Source organism: Ornithorhynchus anatinus, chromosome 16, assembly GCF_004115215.2.
Source record: "Ornithorhynchus anatinus isolate Pmale09 chromosome 16, mOrnAna1.pri.v4, whole genome shotgun sequence".
NCBI classification, from domain to species: Eukaryota; Metazoa; Chordata; class Mammalia; order Monotremata; family Ornithorhynchidae; genus Ornithorhynchus; species Ornithorhynchus anatinus.
In genome coordinates, this window is record NC_041743.1 from 37,091,477 (window position 1) to 37,109,429 (window position 17,953).

The following is a 17,953-nucleotide window of genomic DNA, read 5'->3' on the forward strand; positions in this document are numbered from 1 at the left end:
AGGGCGCAGGCGCGGAGGGGGGCGGGGCTCCCGCAGGAGGAGCGGGAGGAGGAGGAGGAAGGAGGGAGGGCGGGCTGGAGGCGGTGGCACGTGTGGGCGGCGGCGATGCGGCTCTGAGCGGGGGCGGGGACAGGGGACGAGGGGCGGGGAGGGGAACCGAGCCTCTGCCCGCCGAGCCCCGGACCCCGACCGCTGCGGCCTTGCCCAGCCCCGGAGCCGCCGGGACCAGCAGCAGCAGCAGCAGCAGGACCGGCAGGAGCAGCAGGAGCAGCAGGGAGCGGGGTCTGGAGGAGGGGGCTCAGCCGCCCCCGTGCCCTGCCTCCCCTCCCCCCCCCCGTGCCGGCCGAGGCTCGGGGTGCGGTGCTGTGCGTTGCGGGATGAACATGAGCCAGGCCGGGGCGGTGGCGGCGGGCGCGGCGGGGCTGCTCGCCGTGCTGCTCTACGCCTCCATCCACCGCATCGACGAGGGACACCTCGCCGTCTACTACAGGTCAGGCATCGACCCCGACCCCGGGGGGACCCCCCAGCCTCCCCAGTCCCTTCTCGATCCCCGCCCCGGGGAGCAGCGGAGAACCCCAAGAGGCCCGGCCTGGGAGCCGGACCCCCCGGCCGCCCCGGTCTGCTGAGTGACCTTGGGCGGGCCCCCCTCATTTCCCTATCCGAGGGGGGCCCCGTTCCCTCCTCCAGCCCCTCAATCCCCTGGGGGCCGGGGGAGGCCTCCTAATAACCCTTAAGCGCTTACTACGGGCCAGGCACCGTTCGCAGCGCTGGGGTAGGTGGAGGGTCATGAGGTTGCCTCACGTGGGGCTGACCCTTTTAATTCCCCTTTTACAAAGGAGGCCACCGAGGCCCCGAAAAGCGAAGCGACCGAGGTCACACAGCAGACGTGGCGGAGCCGGGATTAGAACCCACGGCCTCCGACTCCCAAGCCCGGACCCTTTCCACCGAGACCCGATGCTCAGTGGCAAGATCCCGGGCCTGGGAGGCGCTGGACCTGGGTTCTAATCCCGGCTCCACCACTTGGCTGCCCTGACCGGTGGCTTCACTTCCCTGGGCCTCAGTTTCCTCATCTGGAAAGTAGGGATTAAGACCGTGAGCCCCGCGTGAGACAACCTGATCACCTCGTATCTACCGCAGCCTTCGGAACAACGCTTGGCACAGAGTAAGCACTTAAGAAATACTATGATTACGATTACGTTGTTGGCACGCTGTTAAAGCCTACCCTCCCGCCGCTCAGCACGATGCCGTGCGGAGAGTAAGCGCTCAGTAAGTACGATCGCTTGGGCTCATCCTCCAGAACTCCTCTCGAGCGAGGAGACGGAGGCACGTGCGCCGGGGGCGACTCGGAGACCGTGGCCACCGGCCAAGGGGGTGGTCGTAGTCCTCCCCCCGGGCCGGAGGGAACCGGCCCCGGCGAGCCGGTTCCGCACGGCCGGCCTGGGCTCGGAGGAGGAAGGGCGGACGACTTGGCCGCGCTCCCTGCACGCGGGCTGCTGGCCTAAAAGAAATTGTAGGCCGAAGTACAACTCCACCACCCAGTTGCGGAGATCACCGACGGCGCTTGAGGTCCAACACCGTGTCACCGAGGGAGGTTCCTCGGGGTGGGTGACGGCCGAAATGGCCGCTGTCCTCCCGCGGTCTCTGCTACTTTGAGGCCACATCTTTTGGGCGGGGGCCGCGTCTCCCGATTCCGTTGTCTTGCACTCTCCTGAGTGCCCGGTACGGTGCTCTGCTCGCAGTTGGCACGCAGATGCCCGGCAGGAACGTGGTTGTCAACCGCCACTCTTCTGTCGTACTCCGGTACGGTGCTCTGCGCACGCTAAGCGCTCTGTAAATGCAACTGATCGATTTGTGGTCGGAGCTGCTCTTCGTAGAGCCTGACGTGGCTTGCTTTCCTTGTTTTTAGTGAGCGCTTACTGTATGCGGAGCACTGTAATAAGCACCCGGGAGAGTACAGTACAGCAGAGTTAGTAGGCACGTTCCCTGCCCACAGTGAGCTTGCAGTCTACCGGGGGAGACAGATATTAATATAGATACATAAATTGCCTGTCTGTCCGTGAGTGCCTGTGGGGATGAGGGAGGTGTGGATAAAGGGTTGACGACAAAAAGCCCGTCTGTCACTCCCGCTCAGTAATCGTAATTGTGGTGTGTGTTAAGCGTTTACTACGTGCCAGGCACTGTACTAAGCGCTGGGTTGCTTACAGGCAGATTGGGTTGGACCCGGTCTCTGTCCCACATGAGGCTCACGGTCTCAATCCTCATTTTACTGGAGGAGTGAAGTCACTTGCGCGAGGCCACACGACGGCCAAGTGGTGGAGCCGGGATTAGAACCCATAACCTCAGATAGAGCCGCCCTACTGTCGAGTGGTGCACGCTGTGCGTCCTCCCTTATCCGTAATTCGTCGTAACGTCTGTCCCTCTGGACCGTACACTCGCTGCGGGTAGGGGACATGTCTGCCGACTCTGGGGTACTCTCCTCTCCCAAGTGCTGCTTGGTACAGTGCTCTGCACCCAGTTAGCGCTCAATAGATATTATTGATCGAGGGATTGACCGGGCAGGTGTGCCTGCTCTTGTCCGGCAGTCTCTCCGGCTGGCCTGTGTATTTTGAATTTGTTAAGGAATCATCCCGGCAGACAAACGGAAAGTCGGCCCCTCCGGCGATCCTAATGCCCGCCATCCCGCTCCAGGGGGTCTCCCCTAAGAAGGGGTGGAGGGTGGGTGGGAGGGGCGTCCAACCTGCCGTCGCCCCTTCCGAGTTGCCGTAGGCCGGCGACGTTCAGTTTTTTAACTTTGGCTTCTTCCTGAATTAGAAATGGCCGACCCTTTTCGGGGAGTTTTGGGTTGTTTGGACGATCTGGAGCTTCTTACGCATTGGATTTGTTCTGTGACTGGTGAGGCCGGTCTGGTGGACCCGCACTGTTCCATCGCTAAGGGGTATTTATTGAGCGCTCACTATGTGTGGAGCACCGGCCTAAGCGCTCGGGAGTGGAGTAGGGGTAGACACGGACCCTGCCTCAAGGAGCTTACGGTCTAAGAGCTGTTTCCAAACTCCGGGTTTGGAGAAAATCGTTCGTCTAACTTCAACCCATTAACCCACTGGAACTTTTGCAGGGGAGGAGCTTTGCTAACTAGCCCCAGTGGACCTGGCTATCATATCATGTTGCCTTTCATTACCACATACAGATCCGTGCAGGTGAGTGATTCCTAGGGGCACCCTGAAACTGGGAACCCCGTGTGGGACAGGGGTCGTGGGCCCCTTCTCCCCCCCCCGGCCCGCCCCAGCCACCGATCATCTTGTACTTACCTCAGTGCTTGGCGCATAGTAAGTCCTCGACGAATCCCGCAGTTGTTATTTGGGGGAAGCTCAACACTGGCGTGAAGGGTGCCCTCACCTCCCTTTGCCCCACAAAGAGTGATTTATTTCCTTACTGGCTTTCTAGGTGGAATCGTTGATTTCAATCCAAGCATTGGCGTTTGAAAGCCACTCGTCAGTTGGGTGACCGTGGGGAAGTCACTTAACTTTCGGGCCTCAGCTCCCTCATCTGTAAAATGGGGATTAAGACTGTGAGGCCCACGTGGGGCATGGATTATGTCCAACCTGATTAGCTCGTATCTATCCCAGTGCTTAGTACCGTGATTGCCCTGTAATAAGCACTTTAATGGATGCCATAAAAAAAGTCCTCCTTGTTTCTCCAGTTCAGGCAGATGCATGCCCCACTCCCATTATTTTTTGTGGAAACCCACGTTCTCTCTAAGCAAGAGTGAACTGTGAAGCTGTCTTCCGCTGCTCACATCGCCTCTTCTCCGTCTGGGTTCTAGAGGAGGACACCCACCGAGAACCCCGTTGGCGGTTCAGGAAGCTATTTCGGAAAGTTTGGTTTTCCTGATTGCTGGGCTGATAGGTTCTCGTAACTCTGAGGGACGGTCAGGCGCGTTTGAATTCCGCCCGGCTCTCCGCCCCGGATACCTTTTCCGGTCTGTTGGGCCGAGGACTGTAGAAGACATCGTAGGTTTGACGGTGTAGCCGAGGATTTCGCGAGAGCAAGGTGACTTTATAGGATTAGAGCGTGACTAGCGTCGTCAGCTTGGTGACTCAGACGAGTTTTGGGTTTAGCTGAAGCTGGGCAGCTTTCTGTTTTCTGATCTCGGGAGAATATAAATCTGTTATTTAATCTAAGGCTCGTAACTTCACCAGGCATCCCGCTAAGTAAGCTTCTGGTTCGGCCTTCTTAAAATATCCAACAGCAAGAGGGCCAAGGACTTGGTGTGGTCGACGCTCAAGGTTCCAACCGGCCTCCTCTTGGGTGTCTGGAACCGGAATACAGGAATTGGAATCCTTTTTACCCAATAGCAGATTGATTTTTTTTTTTTCTTCCTCGACACTGTACCTTTCTGGAAGTGTCTCCTCGGTGGCTCTAGTTGTCGGGACGCTGATTTTTGGGGAGCCGAAGGTGAGGCTTCCACTGAACTGCCGATGCTAATGAGCTGTTAATATATGCGGGCCGTATGTCTCTCCTTACATTTCTCTTTGGCGGTTACTCAGAAATCATTGCATCATTTGGACCGAGGCTAAATGATTTCAAAATAACTTAGCACACTCTTTTTTAAAATAGGTGTTCTTTGTGGTGGGGAGAGTGCCGACACTCGTCTGCTCTGTACCGGGCCTCCCCCATGCTTTTTTTCCCTGGTTTTTCCTTCCTCCCCTTTTTTTTCCTTTAAATGAACAAGTCGACTTAACCAGGCCAAGGTACCCAAAAAAGCTCCAGGAGGGTGGGCGTGGAACCAGGGGATGGCTGTCTGGTGGGTCCTGGAAGCTGTACCCACTCCCCCCCCCAAAAAAACCCAAAACCAAAAAAAATTGAGGGTCTCGGTGCAGGTAAAATGACAAGAGTTCTGCCACTCTTCCACAAATTAATGGGCTATGGAGAGACGAGGCCTAAACTGGACTTCACTAGAGTAGTTATTGCATAAAGAATGGTGGCTGTGTTGGAATCTGGGCAGACCTAGTTAAACAGTTCCAGGGGCACTGGATTGCAGAGGAATAGTTCCCGGGAGGAGATGGGATTTTGTACTGTTTAAATAATAAATGGGAGAGATCTTGGGGAAGTGAAGGCAATACATTGGAGAGGCAGGTTCAGAAGCGGACGAGTACACGGGCCCAGTGAGCGTCTCTGCCTGGGAGGTGTGATGGGGACAGACCGAAGACATGAGGAAGTGGGTCTAAAGAAAGGTTTTTAAATGGAGGGTGAAGAATTTTGGCCCCATTGGGTGGAGCTGTGGCAAGTTACTGTGAAGTTCTAGGTGGGGAGGAAGTGGCAAGATGGAAACCTCAAGTGGCGAAGATCATTTCAACAGCGATTGTAGCGTTTGGCCGAAGGCTCTGAGCCCCAGGTGGGAAAGGGACCGCTTCCGACCCGATCATCCCGTGTCTTCCCCGTCGCTCAGTACGGAGCTCGGCGCAGAGTACGCGCTTCCAGTCGTTATGCTGGAAGTGAGTTGTTTAACGAGGAAGACGCTGCAGCGGACTATGCTAAAGACGACCCAGGCGGCGGGTTTGAGCAGGACCCGTAGCGTGGCCGGGAATCGAGATGGCCTCAAGTGTGCAGAAAACTGAGAAAAGTCCAGTTGCCCTAATCAGCGGAGTAAACAGGGATATGGCCAAGCCTAGAGGTCAAAGTCTCAGTGAGCGAACCTTGGAATCGGCAGGGGTGATTTGCATTGGCCCGCGACACCGTCCCAAAAGGCCAAACCATCTAGGAGAACGGCCCCGAGTGCTGGGAAAAAGAACAGACCTCTCTCTCCCTCTCACCAGACGAGGGACTTTTCTTTTTTGTCCCCTTTAAATTGTGTTTCCTTGCAGGTTCAACGCACAAACTTAGCGCTATTTAGGAAATAAACCAGGGAATTAACTCTTCTAGCAAGTCCCCTTGCATTCTGAAATAGAATCCCCGTAATGATTAGCGGGGGACATAGTCTAAAGAGCATTTCCCCAACCCCGCACCTCTCAGGAGCTGTGAAGGCCGACCCTCTGATAGCGTGGGAAAATTGTGCGAGCAGAATATGCTTTGAGACCTTTTACGCCTTTCCTTACAGACAACACTACAGACCGACGAAGTGAAAAATGTGCCTTGTGGGACCAGGTGAGCTTTTCTGTTGTTTGACCGTGGCCAGCTGCCTGCTTGCCTTCCCTTGAGACAGCCTCAGAGGAGGGGAGTCAGAAACTCATCCGCTAGGAGTCCTTTAGAGGTCTTTCCCTTTTCAGCTCCCAAACGAGAGCCTCGTACGCCATGACTTTAAAGACAGCAAGCGGATCGTGAAGGGGCTGTCAGTCAGCCGTGCTTGCTGTGTGCTGACTGCTCTACTGAGCGCTCGGGATGGTACAGTATAGCAGTATACCAGCCACATTTCATGCCCACAGCGAACTTACGGTCTAGGGGGCTCCCGGAGTCCCCGCCATTCCCAGAGCCATGCTGGGGTTTGGCCTTCTGGAAGGTGGCTTGATACTGGACCCCTGGCTCATGTGAATGGCGGGGAAACTGTCGGTACAGGCGGGGCTGAGGAGTCCATTCTTGGGGTCACCATGTGCCCTTAGGTCTGCTTGGGCCCTTAAACGGGGACTGGTCCCGGCAGTAACTCCTGGGGAACGGTCAGAGGGCTTGAACGGTCAGAGGGCTTAAACGGGAAGCGCTCAATAAATACGGTTGACTGACTGACTTGGGTGGGAGCCTTTGAGTTTTGAAGCAGCATGGCCTAGTGATAGCACACGGGCCTGGGAGTCAGAAGGACCTGGGTTCTACTTCCAGCTCCACCGCTTGTCTGCTGTGTGACCTTGGGCAAGTCACTTCACTTCTCTGGGCTTCAGTTCCCTCATCTGTAAAGTGAGAATTAAGACCGTGAGCCCCATGTGGGTCAGGGAGTGTCCAACCTGATGATTTCGTATCTATCCCAGTGCTTAGAAGAGTGCCTGGCACATAGAAAGGGCTTAACAAATATCATAGTAGTTATTTATTATTGAGGTTCTGCAAAAGACGGTCTTCGTGTCCAAAGGTTGTGTGTTGTGGGGCGGGCGGGGGGGCTGGTGTGTGTGTTTTGGGGCAACGTGAGATTGAAATTCGGTTTTTGTAGCCGGGGATCGAGTCGTGACCCGTGGCATTTGTGTTTGTTTCTAGTGGTGGGGTCATGATCTACATCGACCGGATAGAAGTGGTGAATATGCTGGCTCCTTGTGCAGGTACAGTTCGGCTTCTTCGATCGTGATAAAATGAATTCCCTCTGAGCTTCCCATCTGCACCCTGGGAAGGCTGTTACCCAGCAGCCTTGTTCAGAGCCCAAGTCCCCGGGGGTCCCGGGGTTCCCCTCTTTTCCTCCACGTGGCATCGGGAGTTAGGACATCCCAGAGAACGCGGCCCAAGTCGAACCTCGGGACTCTGTAACCTGGGCCCAGCCCCTTTGGGTTGTGAGGAGCCGAATGATAGTAATTAATAGTGGCGTTTGTTAAGCGCTATGTGCCGAGCACCGTTCTAAGTGCTGAGGTGGATCCAAGGTGATCGGGTTGTCCCATGTGGGGCTCACAGACTCGCTCCCCATTTTACAGATGAGGTAACTGAGGAACAGAGAAGTTAACCTGGCCTTGTGTGGGAGTTGTTTATAAGGAAGAGACCATCTCTCCCCGACCCGTTTCTTCTGCCACTGGATAAGCCAGCCTCCTCTGCCCCCTCCTCTGACGTGCTTTATAGAGGGTGGTGATCGCTCCTCTCTTTCAGTGTTTGACATTGTGAAGAACTACACTGCAGACTACGATAAGACGTTGATCTTCAATAAGATCCACCATGAGCTGAACCAGTTCTGTAGCGCCCACACACTTCAGGAAGTTTATATCGAGTTGTTTGGTAAGTGTGTGCTTTGTTTGGGATATAGAAATGATGAGTTGTTCGTCCGGAATTAAATTACACTCCTTGTGATATCGGGTTAGACTAAAAAATACCTTATCAGGCGTTATGGCATTTTTAGACGGATCCCCCAAATTGATAAAAGGAGCTGCTCATTACTTTAAAACAAATCTTGCTCTGCGCGGGTTCCCTGACTTGTTATGTGACTCTAAAACTCCTTGGGTTTAAGGGAGTATGATAATTGGCTCCTCAAGAATGTGGTGAGGTGGGTTTTTTTTTTTTTTAAATTATTCCCTCAAGCCTTCGATTGAAAACTCAGCAAGACTGGGTGGTTGTTTTTGTTCTTGCAACTGGCTACTTTTTGAGGGTCAGCCCGCTGCTTTTACCACTGTGGAACCTAATGATGAGTTTCGCCCACAAAGCCGCAGGATGCGCCTGCGAAGGTTCAGTGGCATTTATGGTATTGAGCAGAGCACGGTACTGAGCGCCTGGGAGAGTACAATACCACCAAGTAGGTAGACACGTTTGTGAGATCTCTGAAGAGACTCTGACTCAGGAGCTTCTGCTTGGTGAAAATTAGGCCGAAGGAGGGAGGGGCAGACAGCCGAGGTAGAAGGGGGGAAAAAAGGGACCGGGAGGGAGGGTCCCTAACAGCAGGGAGGAGAAGGCAGAGTCATGCAGACCCTTTGATTTCTGTCCTCAAGCTCCAGTCACCCAAAAGGTCGTGGGGAGGTGAGGGCCTGGTCCACTCGTCGGACTCTGGGTGTCCCCATGAAGGCTAGGACTGGGAGAATCCATGGCTCGTCGAGATGCCAGCGGTGATTGTCTCCTGGCTCACGATGTCATGCCACCGTCTGAGCGTCCCAATCCAGGCTCCTCCCCTCCCCCAGACCTCGTTCACCTCGCTCTCGTCCTCAGTTTACCTGCCTCGAAGGTAGAATGGGCAGCGGAGCGTACCTCCACTCCAAGAACAGAGACGAAAAATCATATGGCGTAAAGTCCGGGCTCGAGCCCGGTAGGCTTAACTCTGTCATTGCTAAGGGTCACGGATGTGCTTTTCTTTGCCTCTGAACACAGATCAGATAGATGAGAACCTGAAGCTGGCCTTGCAGAAGGATTTGAACGTCATGGCTCCGGGGCTGACGATTCAGGTAGGCTCATTCTCTCGGTGGGGGTTGAGGGCAGGGGGCTCTGAACCTGAGCCTTTCTGCATTGGAGCCTCGCGAGATTGTGAACTTGGGAGGCCCGAAAGAAACGTGGCCCAGCTGGACGTGAGCAGATTAGCCAACCTTTGTCAGGTTCTCTTGGGCGTTTTGCCCTCTGAGTGCCTTCCAAATCAGAAGGCTCCCGTAGCCTGCTCTGCTAGTACGTTCCTTTTCAGTGCCCTTAGAGGGAACTGACAAGCAAGCTGAGACACATTTAAAAAAAAAATTAGAACTCGCCTAGGCTGCCCCGCCACTTTCATGGAAATGAAGTGTTGGGAGAAACTGGTTTTCCGGAGCGCCTCCCAGAAGCCCCTCTGACCATTCTCTTCTGGCTTCAGCAGTTGTTTCTACCCTCTGTAGTTGGCCAGTGATTTGTGAGGAATTTGTAGAGTTGTCAGCGGAAGTCTCCCGCAGTTTGGCCCAGATTCAGACTCTGATCCTCTAAGGTGTGTGGTGGTTTCCAATGTCTCTGTGGGTAGGTTGTGTAGATAAGGCTAATGGGCAGCCCTTACCGGCAACTGAGAGGAGTGGAGCATTAAGTTCTGCAGCTCCCAGCATCATCTTCTCCTCCCATCCTTCACCCGACCCCATGGGTCCCTCACGGGAATCTTCCTCCGGGTAGGTAGGTGTCCAAATGTTCTGGAGGTCAGCGGGCGATCAGGGTCAGTGCGGTCAGCGGCTGGGGATGGAGACAACTTTGATTCTGTCCCCTAGAGATGGGAACAAGAGGGATACGTATTGTAGAGTTCTCCAACATCAGGGATGTGTCTTATTGTGTCATCCCAAGCAGCATCTGGGGGGGAGCTCTACTTACGGATGCCCGAGGCGACGATGGTGATGTTGGCAGAAAGAGCACTCTGACCGTGACCAGAGCTGAGTTGCTCAGCCTTCCCGGTCCCTTTCCCCAACGAGACCGGCAGTGACCCCAGGGGTATTTCCAGGTGCCGAGAGGGATGCTCCAAGAGTGCCCTGGGGCCTTCCCCGGCTGCAGGATATCAGAACTGATCCCTGGGCTGAGAAGCGTCCAGGAGGGGTTCACTAACGCTGCACTTGAGTTTCCACCACCTTTCCAGTTCTGCTAAAGGGTGAGGGTGAAAAAGTGGGGAAGCAGAGGGGCTCCTGCCCCTCCTCCCACTTCTTCCCAGTCCTTCCCCTGGGGGCTTCAGAACCTCAGCCCCTCTCCTGGGCGCTCGGGTTCCCCGAGCCTCCTTGGGGCTCCTCAGCGAGTGATGGCTGGGAAAGAAATAAGAAGAGGAGCTCGGGGGGGAAAGTAAAATTTGTAAAGGGCAGAATTCATCTCGGTTTCCCAGAACGTGTGAAGTAGAAGGCACTGGGATGGGGGAGGTGCCAAAAAAGGGAGCTCTTGCCCTGGAAAATAAGCTCAGTTGACTTTTTCATTTAACTTTGTAGGTGATTGAGAGCCTGGACTCTGCGTTTACCCCGGGGCGGGGGGGAATTGTTTCCGCGAGAGCTGGCGCCTCCATTCCTCTCCACTTGAAGCAGAAACTCCCGACCATTTTCTTTAAGGGTCTTCATCAGTCTGTGCGTGCCCTTGTCATCTCTCTTTCTCGCTTTATCTCTTTCACTTAACCACCGTCTTTACCCACTACACCCCAGCTTGCGCTCGTGGTTCCCGTCAAATTCACGTCACTGTGCCTCTTGCTCGATTCTCCAGCCCCCAGCCTCATGCCCACGCTCTTCCTCCTGCTAGGAACACCCTCGCCCTTCAAATCTGCCAGACCAAAGCTCTCTCCATCCTCGGTACCTTTCTGAGATCTCATTTCGTCCAAGAGGCTTGCTCCGATTTACGCCCTCCCTTCTTGGATCTTATCTCTTGTATTCTGCCCTTTGCACTTCCATTTAGCATTTAGGCAAATTCTCTATTTGGGACTTATTTATCCTTCTATATGTCTGTCAACACTAGAGTGCTGTTTCTCCACCAGCTGTTTGTGAGTTGCTTCTGCCTGTCAGTCCCCTCAGATTGTAAACTCTTTGGGGGTAGGAACTGTGTCTCTTACTCAAGTGAATGCTTCCAACTGCTTAGTTCAGGGCTGTGTACTCTTCATCTCTGTATCATCAGAACTTCAGGGCTCGGTAAGTGTATGTCACTTTACCCGCTATGATGAGCAGCTTAACACCTTAACAGAGGAGCGTGGCCAAATGGATAGAGCACGGGTCTGGGAATCAGAAGGACCTGGGTTCTAATCCTGTATCGGCCACTTGTCTGCTGGGTGACCTTGGGCAAGTCACTTCCCTTCTCTGGGGCTCAATTACCTCATCTGTAAAATGAGGATTAAGACCGAGCCCTATGTGGGACAGGGACTGTGTCCAACCTGATTATCTCCTATCTACTCCAGCGCTTAGAATAGTGCCTGGCACATAGTAAGTGCTTAACAAATAATTATTATTACCCAGATCTTTCAGAATGCTCCCCCACTATTTATTAAAGTGCTCTTTCCCCATCCAAGGACAGAGTTTTGTGACCATTGGCCTTGTGATTAGCACCTAAAGGTTGACAGGCTTCCTTCAAACTCATGGCCAGGGGCCTTGAAGAGCGACCATTCGGAGACTGAGACTTTGCCGTCTCCTTAGAGGAATCTCTGTTTTGCAGTGCTCCGGTTTCAGGTGCGACATTCCTCTTCTGAAGCTCGATCTACTTTCCTCAGGACTTGGTAGCAGAAATTGATCTCCCTAAAGGTTTTCAACTTTCCCGAGGGGAATCTTCTCTCTTAAGAAACACGGTATCATTGCCAGAGAGACGATGTCTTGGTAGGTGGCCCCTCCCCAGAGATGGAAGGATCTGAGTCACGGTTCCGCGACAGAACCGCTTGCCCCTTAGCCCTCTGTGTACCCACACAGACGGGGTCGGTGCCTTCCAGCTGCAAGTTGGGGAAGGACAAGGTTCATCCGTTGTTAGATTGCTTGGGTAACCAAAAGTCCCCCAGGCTCCTTAGGAGCAATCATCTTTCCCAATCCCAAACTCTTCCCCGGAGGTTTTTGAAAGTGTGCTAGGTAGTCAGGGGAAGAGGACGGGTCAAACCAGAGGTCCACCCAGCTTATGCGGAAACGCCTTATTTCTTCCAAGGGTAGGTGGAGGGGGACGGGATGGAGTGTTGGTGGCAGGCAGGGTGTGACCCTCGGCAGGCAGGGTGTGACCGCCGTCCCAGCCACCCCTTTGGCTGTCCTGTTCTTTAATCGACATGCATTTCAGCGCGTTCCTGAGAGCTCCTTCACGCCTGCAGAGCTGCAAAGTCAAAACTTCTCCCTTAAACCCTCTTTGGCTTTTTGTTTTTTGTAGGCCGTGCGTGTTACAAAACCCAAAATCCCAGAGGCCATAAGAAGAAACTTTGAGCTAATGTGAGTAAAATGCCTAAGCTCACATTATTTTCCACTGCCTGCCCCCAAGGAGCTTATAGTCTAGCGGGAGCGCTCACAGCTTACAACGGGTCATATCAGTACTCCCTAGTTGTTGTATGGGGAATTCTGGCTGTGACTTTAGCGCAGGAGAGAAAAATGTCTAACTTTTCCCTAAATTGTTGTGCTTAACAGGGAGGCTGAGAAGACCAAACTCCTTATTGCAGCACAGAAGCAAAAGGTGGTGGAGAAAGAAGCAGAGACCGAGAGGAAGAAGGCAGTGATAGGTAGAGCGGACGAGAGAGTGTGCGCGCGTCTGCCCCGTCCCACCCCGTGACCCCAAGATTGTTTTTGGATGCCTGAGCTGCTTCTAGCCAAGCCCACGCTTGACCACTTAATGTTCTGCTTGGCCAGGTCTGGGGCAGTAGACCTCACAGGGAGTCTTGCAGACCAGAACTTCTAAAACTACAAATCGGAGCCAAGACTGGCTTCGTTGAGGGACCGCCTCCCCCTGCTGCCGTGTTCAGCCCTGGGGGTGAGGAGGGGAGTGGGCCCGAGGCTGATCTCAGTGGAGAATCCACCGAGGGAGTTTCCTGTATCGATCAGTGGGCTTTATTGAGCACTTACTGTGTGCAGAGCACTGTACTGAGTGCCTGGGGACAGTAGGGTACGGCAGAGTTGGTAGCCGTGTTCTCTGCTGACACAATCCCTGGCCGCAAGGCACTTACAGACGAGAAATAGGATGTGGTAGGAGGGGAGCTGTGGCCTGCTGGAAGGTCCGGAAGAATCTTGGCAGCTGGTTGTAATAGCAGAGGTGGTGGGCTTGATGGGGTTGCTACAGGGTGTGTGGTAACCGCCCTGCTGCCTGGGCAGTTATAACGGGAAGCGGAAAAATGGCCACGTCCTCAGACGCCTGCAGCCCCTCACTCAATTCAGCTGGGGACCGAGGTGTCTCTGGGAAAGGTCAGAGAACCAGAGTGGGAGGGAACCCTCCCGCTGGGTCCCTATTAGCTGCCGCGGCTCGAGCGAGGAGCCTCCTCCCACCTGTGTTTGGCACCCGGCGACCTCCCGCCCACCAGCCGAAGCCAGCCTCCTTCAGCAGCCTCCGCTGACTGCAGCGTAGAGGGAAGCACCTCAGTTGTTCCCGTGACTTGGTCGGGTAGAATCCCACTCTCACCTCCGCTTGCTTCTCTGTTCTAAAACCTCAGGGCTGTGAGGGGCTGAGGACACCCCTGGGGGCCGGTCTTCCTATGCCCAACGGTCAGCTTTAGGGGCGATGGGCCGAAGGGCACTAGTTTGACTGGGTGGATGGGGGAGACCAGGAAGAGAGCAACAAGCCCGAGCAGCCCCGGGGAGAAATTTCAGTTTTGAAACATCCCAACTTTTGTTTTGTTTTTTCCTTCACTGAGAGTGCTGCACTTCTCTCTGGGGACAGGAGCAGGGCTTTGGGGGACCCTGGCTCACTCTCCAGCTACGAGGCTGTGTCTTTTCCTCCCCTCCCGCCCCCAGACTCGGGGTCAGTCAGCCGGGGTGCGTTGTCGGACGGGGCAGCGAGCGCGGCCTCGCCGACCCCCAGCCCACAAAAGCTGCCATTGTTTCCCACTTGGAATCGTAGAAGCCGAGAAGACCGCTCAAGTGGCAAAAATCCGGTTTCAGCAGAAGGTCATGGAGAAGGAAACGGAAAAGCGCATTTCTGAAATCGAAGGTACGGAGTGGGCCTTCTCCCACAGTTTGGGGGATTGGCAGAACGGGCAGGGGTCGGGGCCCCAGCCAGCCAGTGGGAGCTTCCCCCCTTTCAGGGGCTGGAGTCTCATCCCTGGGGCCTGAATTGACAGGGGGAGAGAAGAAAGAGGCGGGGGGGGCTCGTCTTACTCCTCTGTAAAATGGGGCCCCTCTCCAGCCAGCCAGTCGGTGGGAGGATCTGCCGCGTGTAGCACCCGGCAGCCGATCCGCCTGCCCGTCAGGGAACGTGCAGCCAACGCCCGTTTAGAGACATTACTTTTCTATTCAAGCCTCCCAAGCATTTAATACAGGCAGCTGTATTAAGAGCTGCCTGAGATCATCCTGAGATGGCAGAAACCGTGAACCCCCAGGCGACCCAGAAAAACCGAGTCCCGCTTCCGATCTGGATTCTTGGGTTCCTGTGTATTCCTCAGCCAGTTGTTCCCAACTGCTTAACCCCACCCCTTAGGTCCCTCTTCACCCTCCATGGCCCTGGACTGGCTCCACACCTCAGGGAGCGGGGACAGCTGGGCAGGGGCGGAGGAGCTCCACCCCAACCCTGGGCCTGACTGGTCTCCCTGGGGCCCAGATTGAGGGAACGCAGAAGAGGGGGGCGTTCCGGGGCTGGGGCGGGCACAGAAGAGGCTGCCCTCCCTAGGATGTCTTACCTGTTCTTTGCTTTGTCCGCTAGATTCCGCCTTCCTGGCCCGGGAGAAGGCAAAAGCGGATGCCGAGTTCTACACCGCCTACAAGCACGCCACCTCGAACAAGGTGACTTTGAGCTTGCCCCTCTTTCACGGTTGGAGCCCGGGAGGTGGGAGGTTGCCCTGTTGTCCCTCTTCTGGTCCCAGGGTGGGTCTTGGATGCAGAGGAAGGGGGGGACTAATGGATGATTTTTGAGTGATCACTACTACTAATAATAATGGCATTTGTTAAGCGCTTACTATGTGCAAAGCACTGTTCTAACCGCTGGGGAGGATACAAGGCTTTCCCACGGGCTGAGTCTTAATGCCCATTTTACAGATGAGGTAACTGAGGCACAGAGAAGTTAAGTGACTCGCCCAAAGTCACACCGCTGACAAGCGGTGGAGCCGGGATTTGATCCCATGGCCTCTGCCTCCCCAGCCCGCCCTCTTTCCACTGAGCCGCGCTGCTTCTCTAATACTATGTGCCGTGCACCCTTTTGAGTGCTTGGGAGGGTCGAATACAGCAGTGAGGCCCCTGCCAGCCTCTTGCCCGGCCGGGCCCTCCTTGCCTGGGGGTGGGCACCGTTGGACCAGGCCTGCCCAGCAGGGCTGGTGGAAGGAGAACAGACGAGCGAGCAGAGTCGCCCCAGCCTCTGTGTACAACACCCCCTCTCCTCCCCTTCCCGCTGCAGCTGAAACTGACCCCCGAGTACCTCGAGCTGAAGAAGTACCAGGCCATCGCCGCGAACAGTAAGATCTACTTTGGCCGTAACATCCCCGGTATGTTCGTGGACTCCTGTCCCCTCAAAGCGGCGGGTGGCAACGCCAGGACAGTGCGAGAACTCTCTCTGCTCTCCAAGGAGGCCCCCGCTCCCACGGGGAGAAGCCCGGTCCAGAGCCCCCAGAGCACAGGTTGATGCAACAGGTGGAAATGTTCACACTTGGCAAGCAGCCCCGGGGACCCAGGTGCGGGGGGTGAGGCTGGCCGCCTCCAGCCTCACAGAGTGCTGGATCCCTCCCCTCCTGCCCCTGCTCTCTGGGGCGGACTCGGTCTCTCCACAGACTCACGGGGACGCCGCCCCGCTTTTTGGATTGGCTCTTCCAGCCACGGTTTGTTTCAGGCTCCTTTGTAAACCGGTGCTTGTGAACGAGGGAGAAACTCTCCATCCTGAGCTACTGCCTGCACTGGAATGTTCAAATAGATTTCCGCCCGGCCCGCCGCTGCGGCTCCACGTCGCCTCATCCCGTCTGCATCGGTCTCTGCGGGGCCCGGGATGGGGATGAACCCCACGTTGACCGACCCGATTGCATCTCGGCCGAGGGGGGCGCTCTCACGGATGGCCGTTCGCGTCTGACCCGGCGGTTTACTAGTTTTACGCTGTCGGCCTCGCCCGTCCCCCACCCGAGCCCCGACTGTGGGAAGGCTTCCTGGGGCAGCCAGGTTTGCGGGCCTCATGACAGTCTTCGCTCACCTCAAGCGCGGTGTCGCCGGCGGGCATCATCACCCTCCTTCCTTGGCACCGGCCCATCTCGAGGAATCGGAAAGCCGAGCCAACCGCGGTTGTCATCCCGACCCCGGGCAGGCAGCCAAGTAAGAGGGTAGAGCAGGGGGCAGTCAATGCCTGTTCGCTCGACTGCACTGTTGCCCAAAAAAATTCCAGCAACAAGCAAAGTGCTGACCCCAGCCTTGGCTCCCAGCACGGGCTCAGAGCCGGGGGCGGCCGTGATGGCTCGCGGCTGGGCTGGAAGGAGGCGGCCACGCTCCACCGCTCCTCCCCGATTCGAAGCGGTAAGGTCCGATCCCCTGTCCTTGGGCCCCTGACCCCGTGGGAATGCTGCTTTTGAAGGCTGGGGGCAGGAAAGCAAAGATACCCCTCCCTCCCTTCAGCCCCGCAAGTGCCAAATCCAGTCAAGGTGGCGGCGCCTCTGGGCCAGTACTCCAGATGGAGGACAGATCCACGTTTGATGTGCAACAGGGCCCCAGATCCTGCTGCTAGGGGGCGGGGGTCATTTTTTTTCTTCAAGACAGTTGCCTTCCACATTTTGCTCCCTCTGAAATGGTACCAAGCCCAAATATTTTTCTTGAACTCACAAATCTGGGCTACTGTCCTTCTTGTGCTTCCTTAGTGACTTCTGATTTTAATGAATTAGACCGAAAATTAGGCCCTGAGATGACGACCCCACTTGTACAGTGCAGACATGCCCCGTTATGGAGGGGGCTGTGTTAGAGCCTGGTTAAACCCACTTCCCTCCCTGAATGAGCCCCGACCTCCCCTTCCCTCAGGGCCGTTCCTCCGGCGAAACGATGCTGTAATCTTGGAAGTTGAAATTTATATGTTGCATTTTTTGATAAAATAAAATTATTTTACTACCATTGTTGTGTGGTGGCAGGTGTACGAGCGAAGGTTGGGGGGAGAAGGTTGCTTACCTTGTGTGCCTGAGCCGTCCCAAGTGATGCTCCGGAGACAAGCTGGACCCCGGCCTGAGGCGGCAGCATCCTGAAATAATTTTCAAAGCTCTCTCACCCTGTGCAGGCTGCCTGACCCGAAGGAAACAGATGTTCTGACCACTACCCAGACCCGGGGAAGGTGGAAGGAGCCCAGGACTGGGCTTTTGGGTCGCCTGCAGCAAAGGGCCCGAGGACCCCTCGCTGAGACCCGGCAGGACCCAGCCCCGTGAGGCAGAGGGTAAGGTGAAACCCGGCCCCATCTCGAGGAGTCTGCGGGAGTCAGCGCAGCTCTCTCTGTGCTCTCAGCCACCAACGTGGCAGATTTAATGAAGGCACGGGAGGAAAGTTGAGGCTGGGGTTCTGTGTGTTTTTTTTTTTTTAAAATAGCCCCTTCCTCCTCCTCCTCCTTCTCCACACACCCACCCAGAGAAACACTCACCTAGGAGAGCTGTTGGTCCCTGTCAATGGACTACGCAGGCGGCAGACTTTTGGCTTCTCTCTTTGCGAGACCAGTCCAGTGATTTGGTAGTTTTTTGTGCTTTTTTTTTTTTTTTCCCCCCAGAGAACCAGGGTCCACCCTTTTCGGTGGTCACACAGTTCCCTCCTCGTCCCTTTGACCTAAGGGACGGTGACCAGCTGCTACGGGA

The 17,953-nt window shown here is 55.5% G+C and overlaps 1 protein-coding gene across 1 annotated transcript; it reads left to right on the forward strand.

Moving 5' to 3' along the window:
- Positions 1 to 137: 137 nt before the first annotated feature.
- ERLIN1 (ER lipid raft associated 1) lies at positions 138 to 17,231 on the forward strand. Its single transcript, XM_029081150.1, has 11 exons — positions 138 to 490; positions 3,113 to 3,194; positions 6,095 to 6,141; positions 7,171 to 7,232; positions 7,765 to 7,890; positions 8,968 to 9,041; positions 12,394 to 12,452; positions 12,645 to 12,736; positions 14,065 to 14,154; positions 14,863 to 14,942; positions 15,550 to 17,231. The coding sequence occupies exons 1-11, from the start codon at positions 378 to 380 to the stop codon at positions 15,772 to 15,774; spliced, it is 1,050 nt and encodes a 349-aa protein (XP_028936983.1). The 5' UTR covers positions 138 to 377; the 3' UTR covers positions 15,775 to 17,231.
- The last annotated feature ends 722 nt before the right edge of the window (positions 17,232 to 17,953 follow it).